This window comes from Phascolarctos cinereus, unplaced genomic scaffold (assembly GCF_003287225.1).
Source record: "Phascolarctos cinereus isolate Bilbo 61053 unplaced genomic scaffold, phaCin_HiC Scaffold_1;HRSCAF=81, whole genome shotgun sequence".
Lineage (NCBI taxonomy): Eukaryota > Metazoa > Chordata > Mammalia > Diprotodontia > Phascolarctidae > Phascolarctos > Phascolarctos cinereus.
This window is the reverse complement of record NW_027555514.1, coordinates 40,556,377-40,579,983: the sequence shown is the minus strand read 5'-3', so window position 1 is coordinate 40,579,983 and position 23,607 is coordinate 40,556,377. Positions and strand designations below refer to the sequence as shown.

General features: G+C 37.2%; 1 protein-coding gene across 1 annotated transcript in view; it reads left to right on the top strand.

Annotated features, from left to right (window-relative positions):
* ACAD11 (acyl-CoA dehydrogenase family member 11) overlaps positions 1–23,607 on the top strand; it is a 90,635-nt gene that overhangs the window by 21,999 nt on the left and 45,029 nt on the right. The window contains exons 6-13 of the mRNA XM_020987283.2: positions 772–913; positions 1,341–1,462; positions 5,623–5,729; positions 5,937–6,063; positions 11,269–11,346; positions 13,703–13,841; positions 16,102–16,209; positions 18,635–18,733. Of these exons, the coding sequence (XP_020842942.1) occupies positions 772–913; positions 1,341–1,462; positions 5,623–5,729; positions 5,937–6,063; positions 11,269–11,346; positions 13,703–13,841; positions 16,102–16,209; positions 18,635–18,733 (922 nt within the window). The remainder of the gene's footprint in view (positions 1–771; positions 914–1,340; positions 1,463–5,622; positions 5,730–5,936; positions 6,064–11,268; positions 11,347–13,702; positions 13,842–16,101; positions 16,210–18,634; positions 18,734–23,607) is intronic.

Below are 23,607 nucleotides of genomic sequence, written 5' to 3'. Positions count from 1 at the left end.
GTATGTGAAATATAAACAATAAAGTTTCTCAATGTTAGCTGTTATTATCAGATCTTTTCACCTCATCCAAATGGCATGGCCATGTAATAAGTTCCAAGTAATTCATACAAAAGTTACACTTTTCTGTATAAATCAATATTTTAATGATTTAAATGTGTTATTATTATTGTAGTAGTATAATAATAGCTAACATTTATATAGCACCTGCTATGTGCCAGGCACTGTGCTAACGCTTTACAATTATTATCTCATTTGGTCCTCACAACAACCCCGCAAGCTAGGTGTAGATGAGGAAATTGAGGTAGATAGAGGTTTAGTGACTTGCCCAGAGTCACACAGCTAGGGAGTATCTGAGGCCACATTTGAACTCAGGTCTTCATGATTCCAGGCCCAGCTTTCTATCCAGTATACCTCCTAGCTGCCCCATTATGCAGTATATAGCATTGGTGATTAAAATACACAATTAATCCGCAACTGTGTTTTTAGCCAATAATGTCTATCTTTTATATCACTAAACTTTTTTATGTCTGCAGAAATATTTAAACAGGCTTGGATAATCTACAAACTAGGTTGGGGTAGTCAGTCCTATATTATTTGAGAGATGGCTATGTGTAATTGCAAGGGTCAAAATATCCTTTTTTTTTTTAGCAAAGCAATGGTGGGTGTGGGCACATTTGAATCAATTTATTTACCTATGTAAAAGTCATTTTGGAGTTCTAATTTTGTGAAACTCTTGGTTTTGTTTTGCTTTTTTTTTCTTTTAAATTAAAGGCTCGTGTAATAGCAGTTCTAGACTGGGAGCTTTCAACCATCGGCCACCCTTTGTCAGACTTAGCATATCTTTGCTCCTTCTTCTTTTGTCCTAGGACTCTTCCAGTGTTAAATAAAAGCAAGAGCTTGCAACATAGCGCAGGTATGAAACTGAAGCTTTAAACAAATAACTTAATTTTAGATTTATTTAATTTTCTGTAACTAATGTTTCAATAATAAACCAGATTTTAGACTTTTAAATAACTTTCTTATAGTCTTAGAACTATGACTCATTTGCCAAGTTTTTATTCGTAGAGTTCACAGAACTTATAATAGAAGATCTAAATTTTAGCTTAAGAAGAAGATGAATAAAGAACTAATTTTCAAATGTTTTCTTTCTGAAATTCCATTTTAATAATTAATTCCAAAATTTGGCCTAGTGTATTTAATGTATTTTAGAGAACCAAAGCTTAGAAAAACTATTGTTATGTGATTTGATTTATAGTTTGAAACAAACTAATGTTATGATAGCATAACATTCTTAAATACATACTATAACCTTTTAGATAAATAGTGTATTGTTTTTATAGGGATACCATCAATGGAAGAACTGGCTTTAATTTATTGTCACAACAGAGGAATTAGCACTACACTTCCTAACTGGAACTTCTTTCTTGCTCTTTCGTATTTTAAATTAGCTGGAATACTGCAGGTAATTATTTAGTTTATAATGTACAGAGATTAATATTGGAAAATTTTTTTAAATTTAAATTTTGTGCATGTAGGTGGGCAGGGGATAGAGTGCTGGATCTGGAGTTAGGAAGACTTGAGTTCAAATCTGGCCTCAGACATTTTGTAGTGGTATGACCCTGGGCAAGTCACTTAATCTTTGTCTGCCTCCATTTCCTCATCTGTAAAATGCCAATAACAATAGCACTTACCTCCCTGGATTGTTGTGAGGATAAAATGAGATAACATTTTTAAAATGCTTTGCAAACCTTACAACACTAAATAAATTCTAGCTCAGGGGTGCGGAACCTGCAGCCTGAGTCCAAGTTTTACAGAACAAATCCTTTTATTAAAGGGATTTGTTCTGTGAAGTTTAGATTCAGTCAGAGGGATGCACATGAGCACCTAGAGGCCTTGAGATCGCAGGTTCCCCACCCCTGTTCTAGCTATTATTATGATTTGCCTTATTGAAGAAAGAAGAAAGCACTGTTATTAGTATTGAAAACAGTTTGTATTTATAAGTATATTAATTCAGTCTGTTAATATTTATATGGAATGAACAGCAAATTAAGAGTAGATTCAAATATTGGATAGATTTTTTCTTCTTAGATAGGTGAGTCTGTTGTGTTAGGGTTTGTTTTTCTTTGTTGAGTGTTTTACATATAGTTGTTGATCAATAAATATTTTTGAATCGACTTGAAAGACAGGGGCCAGGAGTAGCAAACCTATAAACCTTTCTGTTAGGTGATGGAAAAATCAGAAAACTGCATACAGGGAAGGGTTGGGTGAGATGGTCTCCATGGTTCCTACGAGCTCCAACCCTATGATCGCCACACATGACCGCTAATGAGTCAGAAGAGGAACAAGAAAGAAAAAAACAAAGAAAGAAAAAAGTGCTGTTGCTTGGGATGTTGATGGACATTAGAAGGCTTGAGTATGAGAGAATGGGGAAAGCAGAAAGGATCTAAGATGAAGCAGACACTATTCCTTGTATGCAATAGGTGCTTAATAAATGTTTGAGGTTTCCCCCCCATTAAGAGAGTAAGTGCCAAAGTAAGAGCAAAGACTGTGTCTGTCATCTTCCATCTCACTGCACCTCTTGCATAGCAGATTCTTAATTAGAATTGAATTAAATTGAAATGGAAAAGGAATAAAATCTTGATTGGGCCTCTCTTATGGGGCTCTGGCTATCGGGACTAGTGGACTGGGAAGAATAACCCACATTATGACCCCAGTAGGAAGAATTCTCTGTTATTATTGTCATTGACAGCTTACCTTTTGCTATTTTAGACTGTTTACATTTTATCTTAGCAACAAAATATACCATATTTTCAAATTTATATTTTTGATATAGATGGTGTGCTTACCCAATTTTCAGAGTATATGAAGCTAAAAAGATTACTTAATATGTTGGCTGCCAGAATCATAATTTAGGAAGATCTGAACAGTCTGATTAAACCGAACCTAATCATATGAAATCTAATTAGAGTAAATGTTAAGTCTTACACTTGTTTTAAAAAAAAATCAACTATCTACATTTAGAGTGGGAGCAAGATGACAGCACACCAGCTAATATGAAAAAGAGCCCAGGGTTTTGGTGCACTCCAAATTCAGTATGAGTCAGCCATGTGATATGGCAGCTAGAAACGGTAATAGAGTCTTTGCATATAAATATATTGTGTCCAGAATAAGGGAGAAAGTGGTGGTGGTCCCAAGTCTCTTTCCTCCTCAATTCACATCGGGAATATTGTGATCAGTCTGTTGCCCAAATTTTGGGGAATATGGGGTGACTATATAGGGCATCCATGAAAATGAGGGGAATTAAAATTATGCCACATGGAAGAAGTTTGAAATAATTGGGGATATTTAGCATAGATAAGTTAAGACTTGCAACAGTGGGGAAGAGAGTATTGGTTTTCCTTTGTAAAGCTGATTCAGTCTATTCTGAGGCCAGAACTAGAGCTAACACGGGGAAGAAGAAGGGACACAAATTTTAGCTCAGGGTAAAGAAGAATATTTCAGAAATAAGAGCTATCCAGAGATAAAATGAGCTGCCTCATTAGGTAGTGAGCTGCCTCTCCAGGTAGTGAGTTCCTCCATCACTGGCAGTCTTCTGGGAGAAGCTGGAAACACTTGTAGAGCGCCAGGCTTGGAGTCAGGAAGATCTAGGTTCAAACACCACTACAGACATGTAATGAGTTCTCTGACCCTGGGCAAACCACTCACTCTTATGAGCCCCGGTGTCCTGCAAAGCTTGTCTGAAGCATCACTTCCAACAGGAAGCCCTCATCTGCTAATGCTACTCTCCAAAATTACCTGGTATTTACTTGTATGTACTTATCTGTACATGTATATTCTGGATGTGTGCATATGTGCCCGTGTTGTTTCCCTATGGTGGAAAGAAAGCTTCTTGAGGACAGTGACTTTTTCACATTTGTCTTTGTACCCCCATGATGCCTGGTGCATAGGAGACACTTATAAATGGAATGCAATGGAAAAATGGGTTCATTGAGCCTCAGTATCTTCATCTGTAAAATGGAGACAATAACAGCATTTATATCACAAGATTGTTGGGAGGTACAAATGAGATAGTGTATATAAAGTGCTATGCAGACTTTTAAAATCATATGCAAATGTCAGTTGTTATTATTATTACTATTATTATTAGCTAAGTACTTAGTAGAGGAGATGCCAGGATGGATTGTACTAAATGAGCTCTAAGATCTTTTCTAAGCCTAGGATTCTATAACTCAAACATAAGGGTATTGAATTTCTGATGATGTCATTCAAATAGTGATCCAGGTGTAGAAAGAAAAGGAATAAGAGGACAGGAAGCAGCTCACGAGCCAAAAAGCAAAAGCAAAAAGAGGTTAGAGAAAAATAGACATTTTTTTTCCTGCTTTTGAGAGCTCATGCATTTTCCATCAGACTGCTTCTTCTCTCAGTAATCTCCATTATATGCCATCTTATCCTATTACTTTACATAAGTTGGCTGCTTTGAATAGTGAGTTCCTCAAAATGGATCTTAGAAAATCTTTCTGAATCTATTTCTACAATTGGATATCAAATAAGATTTTAATGTGAAACTATTTTTCTTTTCATAAAGGAGCTAGGTCAAAATGAAAAATATCAAAGAAGGTGATTGACATTTGTATATTAATCATATGTAGTTTCTTTAGAAATTAACTTTACCCAAATTACCGACATGAAATTGGAAAATCTATGACAATACCATATATGACATGGATGAAATTATTGACTTTTTTTTTTGTCAAATTAGAAGCAAGAACAGGGAGAATCAAAGATAAACTGATAGTGTCCATTTAGCGCTATTAGGAGAAGGGATTCCTTTGATCAGTTGAAATGGGAAGGCTCCATTTGTCGTTTGTAATTGTTAGATTTGTACTGTGTGATTTATACAGAGTCTAACTTAATCCAGATCAAACATTTTTAGAGGTTACATAATTACCTTTTCTTTGGTTCTACAGTTTTCGTAGTAATTTGGTTTCCTAAGTAGGTTTCTCCAGTCACTGAAGCTGATGTAATTGGCAAGTATGGTTGTTTTGATAGCCATATTGTCCATTTTAAAAGTGCAGTTTGATTCAGGAGGACCTGAGTTCAAATGTGGCCTCAGACCCATAACACTTACTAGCTGTGTGACCCTGGGCAAGTCACTGAACCCCATTGCCTAGCCAAAAAAAGTGCAATTTGTCCTCTCTGCTAAGAGCATGTTCTATGTAGGTGATAGGAACATGGCCACCTAGTTTAGGCAGCTCTTACTAGCTCTATAAGTGAATGAAATTGGCCTAGTGGTTGAAGAGTTAGTGTTCTGTGAGTGTCGTTAGGCCAGGTCAGTGATGTGATGGAGCCACATCAGCCCTGGGTCAACTGTAGAGATGTGAGGCAGGACTTTGGGGGTGAATACCTGTTGGCAAAGCTGAGTGCTGGGGCTGCTAGGTAGCACAGTGGATAGAGCACCGGGCTTGAAGTCAGGAGGACCTGAGTTCAAATCCAGCCTCAGACCAAATACTTGACATTTACTAGCTGTGTGACCCTAGGCAAATCACTTAACCCCAATTGCCTAAAAATTTTTTTTGAAATTTAAAAAAAAAAGCTGAGTGCCCATGTTATCTTGCATTTAAGGGAGTATATGCCAGATATCTTCTGGGAAATTCTGCATCTGAAACAAGTTTTCTGTTTGCTGATGCTGTCAAACCCCTAGCAGAGGTTGGACTACAATTTGCAAAGAGGTAAGACAAATATAAAACAGCTGAAGCAGATTATAGCTTTTAATGAATTTGTACCATATATGCCCCTATTTTTAAATGTTTGGCTGGTAGGGAGTATTTCTTTGCAGTAGCCAAGTGCACCGGCAATCATAGTGGGGTATTCAGTAATGCTTCATGGGGCACATTTGGGAATGTTACACTAATTGGTCTGCTTTACCTTTGCTAAAGAACTTCGAGTGCTGTGCTTTCACAGCCTGACCCTTCAGGAAGATTGTTCCTCCAGACTAGGACAGGCCAAGAAGTTCTGCTCAGGGTGAAGCATTTTATGCAGCAATACATACTGCCAGCAGAAAAGGTAATTGTGTTCCAAATTCTTTTATTATAAAATAGAATGTATGTTTTGCCAAAAGAAGATTCAAGAGCTGTGACCGTGCTCCCAACCTCTGCTCAGTGTCAGAGGGAAGCTACCTATGTGCCTTTGCTGGGAGCCCTTTTCCTGCTGCCTGGACGCTGAATTTTGTGCAGTTCTGGGGTGGAAAAAGTCACTTTTGTTTCTCATTGGATTTCTTGATCATTATTTGCTCTGATATGAACTCCAGAGTTTTGCTGTAGCAGGTGTCTAGAAGTCAGGCAGCATCTTTCCTTATTTAGAGGCCTGTCTGGGTATTAAGCTTCAAGAACCTCCTTGAGAAATAGAGAGAGGGAAGTATAATGGAAAGAACATTGGCGCAGAATCAGGAGATTTGGCTTCCAAGACCACCGGCTGGGGGATTTTAGACAGGCTGTTTGATCTTCTTGGGCCTCATTTTCCACACCCACAAGATGAGCATTTAGATCATCTCTAGCAGTCCTTTCAGATTCTTACAATGTTACTCATCTTAATCATATAGATTCAGATAATAAAGTGAAAGTAGAGAATTGAGATAATTATTTCTCATTTGAAACATCCAAAGAACTGAGCGGAGTTGGGTTTGTTGGGTTCTTTTTTGAAGGCGCACAGTGTTTGGTTTGTTTTGATTGAAATTTGCCACTGTTGGAAGCATAGAATGATAGAAGGGGGTAAGTGCCCTCTCTTCCTTTGAAATTGCCTTGTACTTGCTTATTTGTGTATTATTGCCTTCCCATTAAACTCCTCATGAGCAGAGACCCTAGCACCTAGTGAGCCTGTGTTGAAAAAATGCTGATTGAATTAAGATTGTAATATCGATTAACCCTTGATGATATGCACTACCATTTTTTTTATTGCTATATTTATCTTAGAGCTTTTGGTCCTTTAGAGACACTCTTGTAATAACTGTACTGACAGTTATTACAAGCTGAACACTTATTTCCTGGTACTTCCTTAGTCTCAATAATAAAATACTACAACTTCCACCCTTCTTGGTGAAGTTTATTGTGTTTGCCTCCAGAAGAGATTAAGCACTTGGCTAAAAGGTATTTAGGAAATCTTGTCAACTCTTTTTTTTTTTCCATGATCTATCTGAAAGAGTTTGCACCTGTCTAGACTTGTAACTTAACCAGGCAGAGATTTAGGCCAGAGTACAATTGTAACTTGCTTTTTTCTGTCAGGAAGTTAGCTTCTATTTAAGGTTTCCTGTTTTAGGCTGTTTATTATTGTTGTTTTTAAAAACTGAACACTACTTTATTTCAGCCTGTTATGCCTGTAAAGAAAGGTATTTTGTAATACATACATTTTTCTTACTCTCTGACTTCATCTTTGATGGCAAGGCAGAATTGAGATGTTGAGTAATGGGAACAGTTGTCTAAATTTTTCAGAATAAAAAAATGCTCATATTATTTTCATTAGTAAATCATCTCTCAAAAGATGGTTCCACTGAAATTACAGAGCAAAATTTGAAGATTTCATTTTCTTTTGACATCATATTAATGTCATAGTCAATTATATAGACATATGTATCTGTATTATAGCTATAGATATAGATATGGACATATATGTGTATACAGACAAATCTGTCAGTGGCCAATTTGAACCCTAAAGCAAAAATTTTTGAGAAAAGGCTTGGAAGCTAATTTGATGTGGGGTTAGAGGAAGATGATGTGAAAGGTGATGCCCAAATTTTGAGCCTGAATGAATGGGAGGGTGATGGGCATGTACTATTAAAAGAAATAAAGTCAAGAGGAGTAGCTAAATTGGATGGGAAAGTGATAGATCAGTTTTATATATGTTTTGAACTTGAACAGCAAGACTACTAGGTAAAATATCTAGCATGCCATTGGAAATATCCCAGAGCTTGTGAGAAAGGTCAGGGCTTAAAAATATATATTTAAGATTAATCAACATATATATGATGACCAACTTTGATAGACTTAGCTCTTCTCAGCAATGCAAGGATCTAAGACAGCTGCAAAAGACTCACGATGGAAAATGCTGTCCACACCCAGAGACAGAGCTAGGGAGGCTGAATGCAGATGGAAGCATACTACTTGCTCTTTTTTTTCCTTCTGTTTTGTTTCTTCTTTCTTGGGATTCCTCCTATTGGTTCTAATTCTTCTTTACAACATGACTAATGTGAAAATATGTTTAATAGGAATGTATATGTAGAACTTCTATCAGATTGCGTGCCGTCTTAGGGAGGTGGAAGAAGAGGAATGGGGAGAAAATTTAAAACTCAAATGTGAATGTTGAAAACTAAAAATAAATTAGTAAAAAATTTAAAAAGAAATAAAAAGAAAGGAAGGCTAAGAGAGGGGTCATGAGTGTGACCTTATATTTGGAAGGCTTACCAGAACTAGAAAACAGAACAAGGGCAAATGGGCAGAAGTTGTAAGAGGTAATTTTAAGTCCAAAATAAAGGAGACTTTCCAAAAAAAAAAAAGATTAATCAACATAGAAGTAACAGTTGAAGCCCTAAGAGGAGGGTAGAATGAGAAGAGAAGAATAACAAAGATCTTCCTTCTGGAAGAACCAAAAATTAGCAAAAGAGATGATCAATGTTTTTATTATTATTATTAAGAGAAAACATACAAGATCATTTGAACCAGTAGGCAAATCTCAAATCCCCAGATCTCTTAAGCTTGATTTTGGAAACATCTCTTTATAGTTCCATTAAAATGTAGATTTGTGTGATGTTCTATAATTCCCTCCCTGCTGAATCAGGATCAGGTGCCTTCTTCCACAGCAGCTCTGGGTTCATGTAGAGCGCAGATTCAGTCTGGAGGGAGCCTGACCCCTAAAAGAGAGGAGAAATTGGGGTTTTTCCCCTGTCCACTCTCTAGCTCAGTGCCTATACTCCAAAGTTCTGGCAAAAAAAGTCTCTTAAACAAAACTGAGAGTATAGCTTATCTCTAAAGTGTACCCAAAAGAAATTCACAGGGTCCCTTCTAGAAAGATATTCACTGTACAAAGGAGTGGGGCAGCTAGGTGGCACACTGGATAGAGCGCCAAGCCTGGAGTCAGGAAGACTCATCTTCCTGAATTCAGTTCTGGCCTCGGACGCTCAATAGGTCTGTGACCCTGGGCAAGTCACTCAACCCTGTTTGCCTCAGTTTCCTCATCTGTAAAACGAGCTGGAGAAGGAAATGGCAAACAACTCCAGTGACTTTGCCAAAAAAAAAAAAAAACCCAAATGAGGTCCTGAAGAGTCAGGCACAATCAAAATGACTAACAATACAAAGGAAAAACTATCTCGTGTAAGATGACTATTTATTTCCTCCATCACAAAAATTCTTTAAAACTTACAAACACCTCCTGAGTGCACATTAACAAATGTTTAAGATATGAATCATTTTATTGGATTGCTTAATAGATGTTTTGTTTTTGCCGTCATCTGCATGATCTGAGCAGCTTGCTATGTATGTGCAGATCCTCTGGCCAGCTGGGTGTGGCTTCACCTTTGGTGCTCTGGCTGCATAATCTGCCTGGTGTTTTCTCCTCTGAGAAGTCATTCCTCCCTTGACTCACCCTTTCTTGGGCCTCAGCAGCCAACTGGAAGAACACCCAACCATTCAGACTCATGAGGTTACCGACAGCTGTTTCTCAAGATCACTATTAAAATGGCCAGGACTCAGAGGAAATACAAATCAGAAGAAAATGCCAAGGCCTTGAGAGCCACTCTCAGCCTTGCCTAAGCAAGCACCTGTTCATGCTGCTACATGCGCAAAGGCACTTCTTTTTTGGGGGGAGGGGAATAGGGGTAGAAGGGAGCAGAAGGGAGGAGTAAAGAGAACTCTTGGGTGCAGCTAGGTGGTGCAGTGGATAGAGCACTGACCCTGGATTCAGGAGGACCTGAGTTCAAATCTAGCCTCAAACCAAACACTTGACACTTACTAGCTGTGTGACCCTGGGCAAGTCATTTAACCCTAATTGCCTAAAAGAGAGAGAGAGAGAAAACTCTTTTCTCCTAGACCTCAGTGGAAATTCAAAGGAAAACTGGTATTGCCTTTGTTCTAACAGAGAGGCTACCCTGAAGGAAACCAGACCTCATTTTTCCTTACAGCCCACAAGTGGGTGGCACTTCTTGGCGCAGTTGCCAGTTGTCTTTGACGCAGCACCCCACCCACCCCTCTGACGAGGCAACCAACTAAAAATTACCGGTTGCCCGTGTTCTTTAGCAAGGAACAGAGCACATGTGGCTCACCAAATGATGGTCCATAGTATGTCTTGAAATCCAATAATTAGTCCCATTATGAACACCTAACTCAAGAGAAGCTCAAAAGGAGGCTATTTAATTTTTTCCATCATGTCTTCCTGCATTCCTCCAACACCATCCCCCCCCAAAAACCAATCTATTTCATGCAGGAAATAGGTCTCCCCTGCCAACAAACCCCTTGACTGACTCAAGGTTCCCTGTCTCAAACCCTTCTTAGAACAGGAGAAGGAAGTTAAGTGTTTGAGATTTAAATAGCTTCTTTGTGTATAAATAAAAGAAATTGAGATAACAACTGAGCAAGAATTAAGTAGAATAGATTCTGTCTTAAAATGTTCCATTGCTCTTCTTCACCAGGATTTCTTCACACACAAAATGAGCACCTGGTCTCCAATTTTGGTTTGAGATTTTAGAAGATCTTCTGCCTGATTTTTAGATAGTATAATCTTATGAAAAACTATGTATCCCACCTCCTCACCATTGGACTGACCATTCACCAGGCCTAACTTGTGCCCTCCTCACCCCTGCCTTATGGGATTCCTCTCCATTCAAGACTCAGGTCCACACTACCTATAGCATGCAGCATTTCCTGATTCCCACAAATGTCAGCATCCTACCCCTCAAACTGCCTCATCTTAAACGACTGTCTATTTATTCTGGCTGTACTTATTGTCCCTCTGTTAGAATGTGAGCTAACTGCAAATGGGGACCATTTCATTCCCTGTGCCTACATATCCCCAGTGCCTACCACAGTACCTCTCACACAGTAGGCACTCAATAAATATTTGGTTGATTTAAAGAAATATTAGATTAAGATGCATCTGTATTCTTGACCTAAAATTGTATACTTTGGAAATTTAGTAATAGTTTGTGAAATGTATAAGTAGTAATATGCCACTAATGATGTTGTTATTCAATTTTTTAATGAATTAACATTTTATTTTTATTTTAAGGAGGTAACAGAGTTCTATATTTACAACAAAAATTCACCGGACAAGTGGAAAAGGCCTGTAGTGATTGAAAAACTTCAGGTACTGAAAACAAATTTTTTTAGCATTTTATAAATATTGTAAAAACAATAGTGATGGTAGTCTTAATCAAATATAACTTTAAAAACATTTATATTTAGATAAGCTTCATCATTACATATGTGTATGTATATGTGTGTATGTGTAAGATATGTACACATAACACAGTATTTATTAATACTTGAAGAATCAATGATTTCCTCACTGTGAGTACTCTCCTCTGCTGCAGATTGCTAGCTTTTCTACACTTTAGTAGACCTGCTTGATGTATCCCTAGGTCTTCCTCAAAGTCTTCTGGCTTGGTTGCACCTAAAGAGTTTGTACTCTGCTGGCATAGCCCTTCAGGGCCCAGGTTCATGACCATGTCACACTGAGGCATCAGATTCAGTTGTTCATGGAAGGCGTACTTACACCTTAACATAAGATACTGATTTCAGACATTGATTGATTTCATTAATAAAAGAAAACCGGTGTAGAGAATCAGTGGGCTGGCTAGATGGGAGAAGGTACCAGAGGACAGAGGATCCAGCTGTAATAACAGAGCAGAACAGAGAAGACAAAATTTGTAACTGGACAATAGTGTCCTTCAAAGTTCCTCTGGGTTTTCTGTGTTTTGCTGTAATAAATGAGCAGTTTCTTAAACATCAAAAAGTTCATAAATCAACTGCAAATGTCTGCACACAGTGAAAACCGAGATAAAACACGTTATTATTGTTTTTAAGGGGATGGAATCTAGAAGGTCAAAAATTTTTTTTTAATCTTTTAAGAAAAAGAAGAACTGGGGCTGCTCGGTGGTGCAGTGGATAGAGCACCAGCCCTGGAGTCAGGAGGACCTGAGTTCAAATGCGGCCTCACACCAAACACTTGACACTTACTAACTGTGTGACCCTGGGCAAGTCACTTAACCCCAATTGCCTAAAAACAAAACCAAAAAAAAAAAAGAAGAAGAAGAACTCATGGAACTTGTAATTAAATATGGGATACCATACTTTGAAGCAAGGGCTTGTGAAACAGATGATCCAATGGTCACAGCTCTGCTAAGTAACTAAACAAAGAAAAAAGGAAGAGTTGATACATTACCTGAAAATTAAGTGAATTTTGATGAGGTCAAATGGACCTTTGTATTTTATATCCTCCACTGAAGTCTTACTCCACGTATATGTGTGAGGGGGTATGTGTTTATGTATAATGAGTTATATATGTGTGTATATGTGCATAGGGCAGCTAGGTGATGCATTGGGTAGAGCCCTGTGTCTGGATTCAGGAAGACCTGGGTTCACATCTGACCTCAGATGCTTTCCTAGCTATGTGACTGTGGGCAAGTCATTCAGCTCTGTTTGCCTCAGTTTCCTCATCTGTAAAATGAGCTAGAGAAGGAAATGGCAAACTACTCCAGTATTTTTGCAAAGAAAATCCCAAATGGGTTTACAAAGAGTTGGACACTACTGAAATGAATGAATGAATAGCATGTACACACATATATGTAGCATGTCTGTATATATGTTCACACATACTTATTGATAATATCTACAATTAGCTTTTTGAAAAGAAAACTAAAACATGAATTCTGTAATACACAGATCAAGGTATATAATACAAGGTAATACACAGATCAAGGTCCAATTTTTAGTATGTGATAAACAGTCTTAGCAGCTCCAGAAAGGAAACAAAACAATATAGTAATAACATCATCAACAACCTCTACTATACCAGCTGTACCTAAATTATGAATAGAGCAGAGCAAGTGGAAGTGTGGCCATTTGCAGGTCACTGCAAATTATTGTAATTTGTATTTTCAACAAAAATACTTGAAGAAGTGGCAGAGTATAATTCACAGTGCTTTGCATACTCAGGCATGGATGTGTGAGGTCTGTTTGTTTTTTAAACTATGATTCAATAGGATGTGCTAAAATGAGCAAATTAAGTTTTTAAAACCACATCCAGAGCAATTAGAGCACAGCAGAGGATGATGAGAGAAAATTCCTCTTGTATTTGAAAAAAAGCCTCCATTTGCAAAAAGTCAGAGCATTTGCCTTTGAATACTGCAGGATACAATTCATTAGTACCCAGAAGATTTTTAAAGTTGCACAAAAAAAAAATCTTTTCAGCGTGACATATTTCTCAGGGTATGGAGGTAAATTTAAGAATGAAAGGTTGGGGCAGCTAGGTGGCACAGTGGATAGAGCACTGGCTCTGGACTCAGGAGGACCTGAGTTCAAATTTGGCCTCAGATACTTGACACTTACCAGCCATGTGACCCTGGGCAAGTCATTTAATCCCGATTGCCTTGCGAAAAAGAAAAAAAAAGGCATGAGGGGTCAAGGCAAATTATAAAAATGTCTGTTCACCACTTTGACAGGAAATGGCCAAAGCCGAAGGGCTCTGGAACCTCTTTCTGCCAGCTCTCAGCGGCCTCAGCCAGGTGGATTATGCTTTGATTGCCGAAGAAACAGGAAAATGTTTTTTTGCTCCAGATATTTTCAACTGCCAAGCACCAGGTTATGAAATTATTTCATAAATGTAGCTTTGTTTGATCGTCTAAGGCAGGGGTGGGGAACCTGTGGCTTTAGGGCTGCATGTGGCTTTCTAGGTCCTGAAGTCTGGCCTTTTGCTCTAAGCAATGTTTCTAAATGCTTTCAATTCTTTAAGTGATGGAGATGTTATTTCAGACTCTTGGGAACATGAAGATTTTCCCTTTTTATGGTCATAAGTCAGCTCCCAAACCTGCCTGTAGTTGTAGTCATCATGCAGGTCTTTGGTAATGATAAAGACAGTCACTTCCTGTTTAATTATTCTGTAGCTAAAAATTGTCGTGCCCATTCAGACTGTGGGGGTTAAGGTGAGTAACCACCAAAAGTCTGTGAAGAACACTGAGTTGTGGTTGAAGGGTTGGGCAGGTATGTCTGTGGCAGTATGGGAAGTACAGAGTTCCTGTTACTACTGTAGTTCTCCTGTATAGCAATAATTCTCAAACTTTTTGGTCTTAGGACCCCTTATACTCTTAAAAATTTCTATGGACCCCCCCCAAAGAGCTTTCATATAGAGTTTTTCCATTAATACTTTGTAATATTAGAAATTAAAACATATCAGTATTATTATGAAAATAGGTTTGACTTTGGGGACTCTTAGAGGTCCCCAGACCACATTTTGTGGTTCATGCTTCTACATGAATGGAGGCCATTTGGCATGTGCTAATGAGGTGAAATTGCAAAGACCTCAGTGGAGAGCTCTTTTATCCTACTTTAGTCTACTATGCACGCATGATTTTGTGGAATCCTGGAGAAGGTGTTCCTCACGTAGATGTCAGGGGTCACTAGGGCCTTTATGCTTATAGTAGGTCATATGACCTGTGTTTGGCTAGCATGCCAGAGCTGTCTGTCTGGTGGCTCAGTGGATAGAGCACTGGGTTTGAAATCAGGAAGACTCATCTTCCTAAATTCAAATCCAGCCTGAGACACTTACTAGCTCGGTCACTTAATCCTGTTTGCCTCAGTTTCCTTACCTCTAAAATGAACTGGAGAAGAAAATGCCAGTATCTCTGCCAAGAAAACCCTAGATGGGTTCCAAAGGGGCAGATGTGACTGAAATAACTGAACAGCAACAGTGTTCTGAAATGAGTCCAGGAGGTGTCCTAGATTGCACTAAAGTCAGTCAGCAACTTTTAAAAGCAGCTGAAGACTTCCTGAGTAGATTAACAATGCCAAATATCATAAGGAGGAAGTGAGATGTTTTCTTTATCTAAAAGTTCCTTTGGCCTCCAACTTTGGCACAGTGTGTTCTAGACTAAAGTGCTTGAAGCATTTCCAAGTGAGATATAGAAGTGAATGTACTGTGTATCGAGTGTTTGGGAATATTTAAACAATTTTCTAAAATGTTAATTAACTCCAACTCAGAATGCCTAAATAATTCTTTAGAGTTTCAAAAGTAGTACTAGACATCGCATGAAGTCTTTGATAAATTATTCTTCACTTTTACATTCATGCAGTAAGCATTAAGGGCCTGCTATGTGTTTCCTGGTTGTTGATAGGTATTAACAGAGAGAGAGGGGTGTGTGTGTGTGTGTGTGTGTGTGTGTTTGTTTTGGGGGTGTTCCCGGGTAGAATGGGGAGTGGTGTACTCAGAGGGCAGGGTTGGCGTGCCAACTGTAGAAAAACAGCATAAACAAAAATCCCAAGAGAGGAATGGACAGGGCATGTTTGAACAGTGGCATTTGTGGGACAGAGGGTTTGTGGGTGCCTTGCTGTATTCTGAGGTCTTTTTTCAGTAGTAATGCTAGGGCTGTATTCTCCTCCCTGGTCCTCCTTCTGACCAAAAGAGTGTATTTGCAGTACAATAATTCAGGTTTGAAGATCTTTGCCCATGGAACTTTTTTTCCTCAGTGAAAATCTAATCACCTATGCTGGAGTTAGAGCTTCATAAATTTCATGCTCTAAACTGGCCAAGACTGGCTTAAATTAACTTAAATAAAAACACAATGAATTTTTATAGATATATATTTGTGTATATGTATGTGTGTGTATGTATATGTGTATATATATATATATATATATATATACACACACACACGTATATATGTATATATGTATATACAACTAGGATTTCAGTAGGCTTAATCATCCTGTAAACTTAAACTATTGTTACCTTATGGTCTAAGATCGTTATTTTTGAACTAATGTGTTTTTAAATAATTATATAAAGTTACTAGCTTCAAACTTGGTAAAATTCTGGTATAAAAATATACTTCTTATCAATTCATAGACACGGGAAATATGGAAGTACTTCACTTATATGGAAGTGAAGAACAGAAGAAACAGTGGCTTGAACCTCTTCTTCAAGGAAGAATTAAATCTTGCTTCTGCATGACAGGTAACCTGTCCATCCCTAGCATCTTTGTTGACCTCCAGTCTCATATCTCGAACTGCCTGCTGGACATCTTGACCTGGATATTCTGCAGAAATTTGAAATTCACTGGGTCCAAAACTCAGCTCATTGTCAGCCTCAGAACCTTCCCCTCTTCCCAACTTCCTATTACTACTGTTGAGGGCACCATCTTCCCAGGCATCCAGGCTCACAGCCTAGGTGTCACCCTCAATTCCTCACTCTCGCCTCCCCCCATACGCAATCTGTTGCTCAAGTCCATCAATTTTACCTTCTTAATACCTCTCACACATGCCCCGTTCTGTCCTCTGACTCTGCCAGCCAGGCCCTTATTACCCCATGCATGGACTGCTACAGGGGCCTCCTGGTTCAGCATCTCCCTGCCTCAATTCTTTCCCACTTCAAACCATCCTCCACTCAGCTGTCATAGTGATCATCCTAAATAATGCAAGTCTGGTGACGTCACCCACATACTCAGTAAACCCTAATGGTTCCATATAATCTCCAAGATCCAATATAAAACCCTCTGCTTGGCATTCAAAGCCCTTCCTGGCCTCTTCCTACCTTTGCAGTGTGCCCTGAGATCCAGTGATTCTGGTGTCCTTGATATTGCATGCACAAGATGCTCCATTCCCCACCTGAGGCGCTTTCTGTGATCGTCCCAGTTACCGGAATGCTCCCCCTCCTCATCTCAGCCTCTTGGCTCCCTCCAGCTCCCAGCTTAGACGTCCCCTTCTACAGGACTCCTTTCCTGATCGCCCTTGATTCTAGTGCCTTCTCTCTGGATTATTGCCAATTGATTTTGGCCATAGAGTGCTTGTACATGTGCTTGTTTGCCTTTTGTCTCCCCCATTACACTGCGTGTTCCTTAGTGGCAGAGACTGGCTTTTGCCTTTTTTGATGTGTCTTTAGGACTTAGCACATAGTGCCTTGCATAGACTAGGCCCTTCCTGAATGTTTGCTATCTGACTGACCTTTCTGGGGCTCATGAATTCTACGCTCTAGAACAGGTTTGAGGAAATTGTTTTTGGTGACTAGAAAGATAACATATGGCATAGATGGCAAATGTCTGGATCCAAGGTGTCCTGACCCACTTTGCCTATCCACTAGTAGGTAATTCATAGGTATTCTTGTTCTTTTAAAGACTCTTCTTCAGTGAATTGATTCTTTGGTAAAAATCATTCTTCCTAGTTGACTCCTAGCCAGCCACACAAGGGTAACTGTAGTAAGAAAGCCAGAGGACGACATTTGCTGTCTTGTGACTGTCTTTCTTTTTCTTATTTGTATCCCTAGTGCACATAGTAGATATTTGTTTATTTAAATTATTTATTGAGTTAAATATGATTTCCATTACTCACATTCTTCCTTATGGACATTACATGTGGTTTTCTCTTGGGTAGATTAATCATCTTGTTGTTAAGTTCATAATACAGTTCTCAAAATGTTTAGCTTTTTCATGAGCCAGTAAAAATGGAACTTTGATCAGTGCTAAACATCTGGCCCACATTATAATGGTATGTTTAAAAAATGCCTAATGAAATATTTTATCTAAGAATATTTGACCTCATTTGTGCATAGGAAGAAGTAATTTTTTAAAGGCTTTTGAAAAAGCACTTTATAATTTCATGTTAGAATTTAAAATTAAAACTCAAATCTGTTTTGGCTATATGTTTTCACAGTTGTCCAGTTTTAGATATAAAAATAATTTTTTTATAATTTTTTCTATAAGGTTCAGATTTTTATCTCATATATAAATTACATAAGCCTTTTCCTTAGAAAAACCAGTTTTCCTCTTAATTTAGTAACATTTATACCTACTCTATGAGTATTTCTTTATAGTGTTTGGCATTGTGGGAAACATAAGGACCTGTCAGTCAGGTCAGGTAGATACATATAAAGTAATTGAATAACCCATTTGTAGAATTATGTTAACAACTATAAATGAATATAATACAAGCTGGTTGTATATAATACAAGTACTGAGGTGATTCTGAGGGCAGACAGTCTGCAGCTGAGTGTCAGTCAAGGAAGACTTCCTTAAAGACATTGAGTTTGGGCAAGTTTTGCAGGACAGGAGTATGAAAGGATGAGGTATGACAGATGAAGGGAATGAAATGTGCGGGTGTCAGAAGAGAATTAGTCACTAAATTAGCCGGAGGAAATAAATTATAGACTCTAGGGCACTCTGGATCCATATTTCTTACATCTCTGAAGTGAAAGAAGATAGCAACGTTTTTTGTCTTATTTTGACAAGTTAAGAAGCTTCTTGCCAAGTCTCTTAATTAGTGAAGACACTTGAAATAAAACTCAGCTGCAGGGAGCTACAGAGCACTGAAATATTAAACTTTCCCTTTTTCTCCCACCTGTGATAGTTTTCTTTCTTTATTTAAATTTAGCTTTTGGTTCTTTATAGAGCCTGATGTTGCATCTAGTGACGCTACTAATATTGAATGTACTATTGAACGAGATGGTGATAACTATGTCATCAATGGCAAGAAATGGTGGAGCAGCGGTAAGTACATCCTGTCATGGCTGTGACAGAACTGTCGGACATCAGAGTTAAATGACGTTCAGCAGTTCTGGTTTTGTTGCTTTCTCAGTTTGGGGAGTGGGGAGAAGTAAGAGGGAAATAAGGCAGATCTTTGGTGGAAAAAAAATGAAATCTAATTTGAAAAACTTAAGAAACAGAAGAATTTCAGTTACTTTAACTCTACTTTTGGAGTATTTTCATAATTTTCAAAATGTCACTTGGGGACAATTCTTAAGGGTTTATTTTTCTCTTCTGATTTTTAAGTATGAATGGAGATTTGACAAGAAATATTTTAGTTGTATGACATTCATTTTCCCAGTAGAAAAACCCACGTGTTCATCAAGTCACATCATTAATGCTTGTAATCAGAGAACCAATGTATACTCAATATAGTTTAATTTCATTCGGAATGTAGAATGGTTAACATATCTTTGTGGTTTTGGAATATGTGTATTATGTGAAAGTTGTTGTTCACGTGATTCATATGAATCAGTGGGTATATTTTTTCAAAATGAGGTGCAGTGTGTAGATTGACTTGGTTAAGTGATTTGTTTTTGTACATATTTTTATTCCTGTAAAAAGCTAGTCTTTGTATGAGATAAGAAACATTAGACAGTGATAAGAAATTATGCAGTCAGCAGTCAGTAGTGAGTGGTCTTGGCTAAAGTGATGAGCCATTTACGAAGTGATTAAGAACTAGGATTTAATTAATTATAAGCTGAGGACTTTCTCCTGTTTGTAATGATAAATTTAACATTTACTAAGGAGAACTAAAGGTCATCAAAAGGCTGTATCAGGGGAAAACATATGTTCTGAAATCTGACAAAAAGTTTTTAAAACCTGAAAAACATATTTACACTCTTTTTGGTTAAGCATTATCTTTACTGAGATTACAAAAAAACCCAAAACAAAACGCAGGAGACATTCTGGTTCCAGAGCCATTTGAGATTATTGTCATAAGCGTATTTTTTACCTAATTTTGAAAAAGATACAGTATGTTAAATTCCAGAAAGTTAAAAGCATTTTCTAAATGTATCCTGAGATTAGTCACATTATGTCCTGAGGCCCTTTTATGTTGCCAATCCATTTTATTTTATTTTTTATGATATGAAATCTTTTATACCATTTTGTATTTTTAAAAAATAAAAGTATTGATACATTTTTATGCCAAATTTTATTTTGTTATCATTTTTCCACTTAATAGTATTTTATTTTTTCCAATTGCATGTAAAGATAATTTTCAGCATGCACTTTTGTAAGATTTTTGAGTTCCAAATTTTATCTCCCTTCCTCCCTTCCCCCTCCTCAAGACAGCAAGTAATCTGATATAGGTTATATATGTACAATCATGTTAAACATATTTCCACATTAGTCGTGTTTTGAAAGAAGAATCAGAACAAAAGGGGGAAAACCACAAGAAAAAACAAACAAACAAAAAAAGTGAAAACAATATGCTTCAATCTGCATTCAGACTCCATCATGATTCTTTCTCAGGATGTGGATAACGTTTTCCATGTTGATACGTTTTTTGAGACTCTGTGGTACAGTGGAAAGCACATAGAATATGGAGTTACAGCATTGACATTCAAATACTGGCTCTTTCTATGCCCTCCTGTATAACCTTGGTCAAGTCTCTAACCCTCTCTGGGCTTCAGCTTCCTCATCTTTAAAATGAGGGGTCCTCAAGATCTCCAAGAAGATCTCCAAGCTCCCTTTCAGCTCCTTATCTTTTTTCCTGTGATACTACTAAAACCTCTCAACAATCCTCCAAAACAGTTAGTTTATTGTTGACAGAAAGGAACTTGATGGTATGCTATTGACATTGATCACTGTGCTTGGCCAGAATGTTGTTTTCCCTCCTTGTTGATTTTGTTTCATTGGTGTGGTCATCGTATATTGTCATTTTGGGCTGGCTTTCTTCACTCCATACTACTTCATAAAATCTTCAGTCTTTCTCCGAATTCTTCATTTTCATCATTCCTCCATAAATAGTAATATTCTATTATATTCTGATATTTTATTCCATTGATTTGTTCCACCATTTTCCAATCCATTAGGCACATATTTTGTTTCTGGCTTTTTGTTATCAAAAATACTGTTGCCGTATGTGTTTTTGTAAGTGTGACAGGTCTTTTCTTGTGATTAATAACCTCATTGGGATATAGCCCCAGTATTGGAATGGCTGCTATGTCAGAGGGAATGAAAAATGCATTAACTTTTCTTGTATAACTCAAAATTGTTTTCCAAATTGGTTAAACCAATTCACAGTTCCAGTGACAGTCAATTATCATGCCTCCCTTCCCATAGCCTCTCTTATAATCATTGTTTAGCCTCGTTGCTAGCTTGGTGACTATAAGGTAATGAATGCCTCACAGATATTTTAATTTACATTTCTCTGCTTCTTAATGATTTTGAACTTTTTTTGATATAATCATGAAGTTTGTAATTCCTTTGAAAACTTATTCTTTGACCACTTGTCTTTTGGAAGAATAGCTTTTAATCTTACATATTTGTATCAGTACTCTATAAATTTTGATGTTAGGCTATTTTTAGTTATAGTTAATGCAAATATTTTTACTAATCCATATCTTCTCATTCTATTTATATTGATTTTATTTGTGAAAAAAAGAAAAAAAAGTCCTTTAATTTTATGTAATTGAAATAGACTTTTTTGTCTTTTGTGTTCTCTTCTTTTCCTTGTGTTACAGATTTCCTCTCTCTTTGTAATTGAGAAAATTATAACTTAACTGTTTGCATCTGTTTTTTAGTGGTGTGACTTTATATTTAGATTATTTTTCCACTTGGGATTTATTGTGATTCAAGGTGTAAGATATTGATTTAGTCTTTCCAGTTTTCCCAACAGTTATTAAAGACACCCTTCCTAAATAGTTTTTGGGGAGAGGTTTATTGAACACTAGATTTCTTTGCATATTTTATTTCTAAATCTTATTTCTTTAGTCTATTTTTTAAATGGCTCTTTGTTGATATCTTTTGTTTTTCTATCACTTACATTTCCTAATATTATCCTTTCCTCTTTTTTGGAATAAAAATAAAATAAGGGAAAAGAAAAAAAAAGACTCAACAAAACTAAAACACTGAAAAAGACTGATATTATCTACATTGTCCTATACCCATAGTTCCCTACCTTTGCAAAAAGGGGAGGGATGCTCCTTCTCACAGGTCTTTCTTTGGGCCAGTCTTGGTCCTCATAATTTCATAGCATTGTTTAATTACTTTGTTGTTATTTCATTTTCACTGTTGTAGTCATTGTGTATATTGTTCTCCTGGTTCTGCTTACTTCATTTTACTTTAATTTATGTAGGTCTATCCATGATTTGCAATCTTCATAATTTTCATTCCTTATAGCATAAGAACCGTATTCATTACCACAACTGCTTTAGCCATTCCCCAGTCAGTGGGCATCTCATTTGTTTCCAGTTTTTGTTATTCCAAAAAGTACTGCCACCAGTACTGTGAACATGGGACCTTTGTCAGTGACTAGTACCAGATAATTTGGATCATTACATTTGCCCTTCCCCATTCCCCACCTTATAAAGTAGTTTGATGTCTGGAAGTGCTATTCCCTCTTCATTCCCACCTTCTTCATCATTTTCTGTTGATCATCTAGATTTTTTGTTCCTCCAAATGAATCTTATTATTTTGTCTAGCTCCATAAAGCAATCCCCTTGGTAGTTTGATAGATATAGCACTAAATCTGTAAATTAACATAGGCTTTTAAAAAAATTACTTTTGTTGCACTGACAGTTAAGTCATGGACACAAAATATCCCTCCAGTTATTTTAACTTCATTAAGCTCCTTTTAATTTCTTTAAAAAGCACTGGAGTTGTATCTGTAAAGTGCATTGGTTTGGTACGTGGACTCCTAGTTAGTTTAGGTATTTTGTAGTTGCTTTATATTGTTACATAGTAACATTGTAGGTATTTTATGTTATTATGTTGCTTTGGTACACGGACTCCTAAATATTGTATGCATTTTGTAGTCATTCTGAATAAGATCCATTAACCTATTTTTCTATATTTTATCCAGTACCAAATAGTTTTTGTTAATTAATACTGTTTAGTATTGCTGCTGCTGTTTGTCCTTTGTTCTCAAAGAAGACCATGACACTGGGAAGGGGATGCCATGACTTGTGAGTGAAGTGGATTTAAGTGAGGGAGCGCTATGCAAAGTCACCAGTCTCACTTTCTGCTCTGGATCCATCTGGGTCCAGTGGCCAGATGTGGATCAGGACAACTGGAGATGACCCTGGGTGCAGGGAGGACCTTAGCCTTTTCAAGCTGAGGTATTTAACAGGTCTCAGTTTGACTGAGGCAGCGCCCATTCAGTGATTAAGGCTTAATAAAAAGAGGCAAAGAATGGTCTCTTAAAAAAGTAGATCTGGGAGGGGAAGACCCTCAGGGTTTCTGGCCAAAATAGAAATAATTATTTACATTCGTTTTGAGAATAAGTAACATCAGGTTCCTCAGTCCTGTTTTTTCATTATGTCCTTTGATAGTCTTAACCTTTTATTATTCCAAATGAATTTTTTTTTATCATTTTATGTCATTCTATAGAGTATCCTTATGGTAATTTGATTGGTATGTCACAAAATCTATAATTTGGAATATATATGTATATATGTGTGTGTATCCACGTGGATATGGATTGATGTATGTGTATACATATATATATATGTACATATACATATATATATATGTATATATGTATATATGTGTATCTACAGCCAAGCTATGGTCGTTGACTATCTCTGCTAACGTTTCGTTCATTTTTGTATGACTGTTTTAGAGTTGTGTTTGTGGGTCTACTGAATGTGTCTTAGGAATTCTCAGGTATT